The 4,830-nt window shown below is 44.0% G+C and overlaps 1 protein-coding gene across 2 annotated transcripts; it reads left to right on the forward strand.

The window, feature by feature from the left end:
- LOC311121858 (uncharacterized protein) lies at positions 1-4,066 on the forward strand. 2 transcript variants are annotated; one of them, XM_084158008.1, is made up of 5 exons: positions 10-170; positions 1,428-1,527; positions 1,705-2,084; positions 2,196-2,271; positions 2,516-4,066. In XM_084158008.1, the coding sequence occupies exons 3-5, from the start codon at positions 1,737-1,739 to the stop codon at positions 3,898-3,900; spliced, it is 1,809 nt and encodes a 602-aa protein (XP_084014134.1). In that variant the 5' UTR covers positions 10-170; positions 1,428-1,527; positions 1,705-1,736; the 3' UTR covers positions 3,901-4,066. The 2 variants fall into 2 exon arrangements, with proteins under 2 accessions (XP_084014135.1, XP_084014134.1); XM_084158009.1 differs by lacking the exon at positions 1,428-1,527 and having other exon boundaries at positions 1-170.
- Positions 4,067-4,830: the final 764 nt, after the last annotated feature.

Below are 4,830 nucleotides of genomic sequence, written 5' to 3' on the forward strand. Positions count from 1 at the left end.
AGGAAGTGCAGCGTATTATGGCGTCAACAAAGGAAAGCGAAGCTGTGTTTGCCCTTCTACCACTGAGCATTTACGAGTTACAAAATAATTCACCTTTGCTGTGTTGTTCTCATTTACAAAGACTAGGCTACTAGCAGCTCAAAACAGTAGCTAGCTAGTTGACTGCAACAGTAAGTAGAGTTTGCTGCCTTTAATATAATCCTATAACGAGGCTCTGCTTATGTCTGAGGGGGTTGGTAGCAACATGAATGCTAATGTCATATTGAAGGATTAGCTGACAACGTCACGAAAACGATACGCAGGCTTCAATGGAGCAGAACTCCATGTGTTGTGATTCAGTATGGCCAAATAGCTAGCAACAATTACAAGAAGCTGCCGTGTGGGGAATCGTAAATGGCTCGTTTCGGATCGTTTTATCTTGTTCTTGATACCATGTATTGTTTTGAGGTGTTTTGACTGTTGCAACGTTATCTATGCTAATATGTCTAAAACAACTGTAACGATGTATTTGAGAGACAAGTTCTTATTGTGCAAATGTATTTATGTTTTCAGTAAACATTGGAGACGAAATATAGTTTACATGTTGTCAACAATTTAAGACAACCCCGTCTGTTTTTCCCTAGTTGTGCACGCTTCGGTTTTGTTGCTAAACAACCAACCCGTCTATAGGCCTATTATTACTGGTAGGTCAAATCAAATCAAACTTTATTTGTCACATGCGTCGAATACAACCGGTGTAGACCTTACCGTGAAATGCTTACTTGCAAGCCCTTAACCAACAATGCAGTTAAGAAAATATTTACCAAATAAACTAAAGTAAAACAAATAATAAAAAGTAACACAATAAAATAACAATAACGAGGCTATATACAGGGGGTACTGGTACCGAGTCAATGTGCGGGGGTACAGGTTAGTCGAGGTAATTGACAGTATGAAACATTTATGCACTCACTAACTGTAAGTCGCTCTGGATAAGAGCGTCTGCTAAATGACTAAAATGTAATTTGTACATGTAGGTAGGGGTAAAGTGACTATGCATAGATAATAAACAGCGGGTTTCAGCAGTGTAAAAACAAATGGGGGGGGGGTCAATGTAAATAGGAAGGGTGGCCATTTGATTAATTGTTCAGCAGTCTTATGGCTTGGGGGTAGAAGCTGTTAAGCAGCCTTTTGGTCTTAGACTTGGCGCTTCGGTACCGCTTGTCGTAACAGTCTATGACTTGGGTGACTGGAGTCTTTGACAATTTTTTGGCCTTTCCTCTGACCACCTGGGGGCGGCTCGTCAGGAAGTCCAGAATCCAGTTGCAGAGGGAGGTGTTTAGTCCCAGGGTCCTTAGCTTAGTAATGAGCTTTGTGGGCACTATGGTGTTGAACGCTGAGCTGTCGTCAATGAACAGCATTCTCACATAGGTGTTCCTTTTGTCTAGGTGGGAAAAGGCAGTGTGGAGTGCGATTGAGATTGTGTCATCTGTGAATCTGTTGGGGCGGTATGCGAATTGGAGTGGGTCTAGGGTATCCGGGTTACTGGTAGGTTGACTGTTAGAAACGTATGCAGTTACATTGATTGTTCATACAGACTTGTGGTTTCTTCAATTACCCAATAATTGGTCTTACTTATAGTGTTGGATGGTTTATTAGTATGATCCCTGCCTGGTATAGCTCTCTAAGGGTGATTGTCAATAAAACCTGGTCTTTTCCCCACAGAATTCAAATGAAGAAGCACTCTAGTCAACAAGATGAAGAGCAAACCTGGGAAAAAGCAACACAACAAAACCAAGAGGACTAAACACCATCGAGACCCCATCAAAACAGAGTGTGGAACACAGTCAGATGATGTTGACTGCAATAGAGAAGAACTAGACGTTAGCCAAGCACCCTACATCACTAAAGGGGTTTGTATCAGCTCCATCCAAATCAAAGAGGAACCAGCAGACTTTGAACAGCAGGGAATTGGCGAGGAACATAGCCATTCTGATCCTTCCTTCCAGAAGAAGCACATAAAACATCAAAATACATCCAATCCTATGACCCGGTGTAGCCAGATATCAAGGAGTCCAGTGGTGATGCTAACAAGATTGTCTAATGTAAGAAGAGTTAGTGGTCTTTCCAAACATGTGACAGTTAGTAACTAGACAATAGTATTTATACTTTTGGTTAATGCATAATGTGGTTTCTTCATCTTTCTAATCCATAAGGTGGTGGTTAAGACTCTTCTGCGAGACACTAAAGTGTGTTTGGTGAAGGAAGAAAACCCAGACGAGACAGATGGAGGTAGGGCATAGTTCATACATCCAGTCCACCCTCAACACTGCATTTGAAATGGATGATGGGATTACTTGAACAGTACTTGAACATTAATTTAGCAAACTTTGAAATTGACATTTAGCAAAGTGTTTTATTGTTGAATGAGGAAATGTAGCAAATCACAACTATGTTCTGTTCCCTCTCTCTCCTCCCATCTCTCTCTTCTCCCCTCTTTCTACCATCCTTTCACTGCTCTGTCCCTCTCCCTCAGTCTCTTCTTCTCAGTTCTTTCCTTGTCCACACTGCACCATCTCCTTCACTGACTGTTACTTCCTGGAGAACCACATCAAGACCAAACACCAGAAGCAGTACCTAGCTTTGTTCAAAAGCCACGTCTCAACGAGTAAAACCGTGTACACCCCCACACACAGCTGTCCCCACTGTAGCTGCATGTTCCATACCCCACGGCAGCTACACATCCACATCCGTCAGGCCCACACCCCTGCCCCTCTAAGGAAACTCCACCCCTGCCCGTATTGTGCCCGCAGCTTCCAGTACATAGCCAGACTGCATACTCACTGCAAGGTTTGGCACAAAATGTCTGTTGCTTTCACCGATGGATACCTCAGTTGCGCTGACTGTGGAAAGAGCTTCAAGAATTCCTGGGGACTGGGGCCTCACCAGTGTCACAAGCCTGAGGACACTAAGCCTGAGGATGGCCCTGTCTGTCTGAACATCGGCATGCCATGCTCAGAGTGTGGCAAAAGCTGCTCTAGTCCTCAGAATCTGCGCATTCACATGCGCACACACACCGGCGAGAAGCCTTACGTCTGCAAGGAGTGTGGCAAGAGCTTCTCAGAAGCCAGCAGTCATTGCAAACACATGATGATACACTCTGGGGTCAAGCCATTCAAATGCCAGGACTGCGGAAAGGATTTTGCCCGGATGTGGCACCTCCGAGTTCACATGACCGTTCACTCTGGCGAGAAGCCTTTATCCTGCCCAAAATGTGACAGGCGGTTTGCATACAGGGATTCTCTGAAGCTTCACCTGCGCACGCACTCAGGGGAGAGACCTTTCAAATGTACTGTGTGTGGTAAAGACTTTGCTGACAAAGGTTATCTTAAAACTCATCTCAAGATCCACAACAATGAAAGGAACTACCATTGTGGGGTTTGTGGGCTGAAGTTCATAAACATTGCTGCGTTGAAAACCCATCAGCGCACACACACCGGGGAGAGGCCTTTCCATTGCACAGTGTGTGACAAGACATTTTTCCGACACGCACACCTGAAGAACCACCAGCGCACTCACACAGGTGAGAGACCATACACCTGTACTGAGTGCAGCAAAAGCTTCACTCAATCTGGAGATCTCACAAAACACATACGCACCCACACTGGAGAGAAGCCGTATGAATGTTCTGTCTGCCACGGATGCTATACCTCTTCAGGGGATCTGGGCAAACACATGAGGATCCACAATAACTTACGACCATATCACTGCCAGGAGTGTGAAAAAAGCTTCCGCATGGCCGGCCACCTTAAAACTCACATGAGGACCCACACTGGGGAGAGACCATACTCCTGCCCCCGCTGCCATCGCACCTTTGCTCGCGCCCATCACCTCTCCGGTCACCTGCCTAGATGTTGCTGAATGACTAGATTATTTATATTTATATACAGTCTAAACTCTTTTACTGTTGTTGTAGTTATTTAACAAGGGAACAGTGATGTACAGAAGATGGTTTTGTGCCCGACTCTGAACTGGTAATGCCAATAAATGGTAATGAAATAAAGGCCTCTATAGTCTGTGAAAGATGGCACGCCTGTTGTGTGGTTCTGGTGTTTTTTGTGAATGTTGTTTTTTCTTTGAGCTGAAATAAGAGAGTCATATCACATACATTTCAGTCTCCCAGTATTCTATTGGTAAGACATCATTGGCCTGCACTGGCTGGTTTTGATATTACTGCATGTCGTACGTTTCATATTACAATATGCAAGCTATTGAAGAGAATTGATTCAAGAATTTAGGCTATTTGTCTCTGAAATCCCAGACCTAGGGCAACATTGTTAGTGTGGGAGTCAACCTGTCTGCCTAGGGAGAATCAGGACAGTAAATAAAAGGGTATGCCCTATCCTCTTTACAACTGTTGCTTTAGCCATACAATAACTATCTTCTTGCTAATACAATGACCACAATTCGTCCTTGATTAACAAGATTAGAGTTAGAACTGGCATAGCTACAAAAAAAAATGTGCTGATACAAAACGGATACTTTTGGCTAGAATTAATATTTATTTAAGAATCCACACCAATCAACAGCCTCTAAATTTTTGTACATAATCCAGGGGCCATTGTTTGATTGGTCAGGTACCGTGACGTATTAAGTGCAGGAAAGCAACGCTTGTCTAGTATGTTGACAAGATAGTCAAGTGACCGCTCTAACAATGGAAATACATGTCCTCCCTCATGGAAGACAGGCGGGACCATTCTAGCCAATGAGAGGGCAGATACATTCGTGCACAACAGGCAGTACTAAGTCGTTTTTCTCCTAGTTGCCGCAATGCCACGTGCATCCACGTAT

Source organism: Coregonus lavaretus (genome assembly GCF_964263955.1).
Source record: "Coregonus lavaretus genome assembly, chromosome: 3".
Classification (NCBI taxonomy): Eukaryota; Metazoa; Chordata; class Actinopteri; order Salmoniformes; family Salmonidae; genus Coregonus; species Coregonus lavaretus.

Coding starts and splice junctions, on each gene's coding strand:
- LOC311121858 (XM_084158009.1), top strand. CDS start 1,737: ATGAAGAGCAAACCTGGGAAAAAGCAACACAACAAAACCAAGAGGACT. Junction 2,085..2,195: donor TGCTAACAAGATTGTCTAAT/GTAAGAAGAGTT, acceptor CTAATCCATAAG/GTGGTGGTTAAGACTCTTCT. Junction 2,272..2,515: donor CCCAGACGAGACAGATGGAG/GTAGGGCATAGT, acceptor CCTCTCCCTCAG/TCTCTTCTTCTCAGTTCTTT.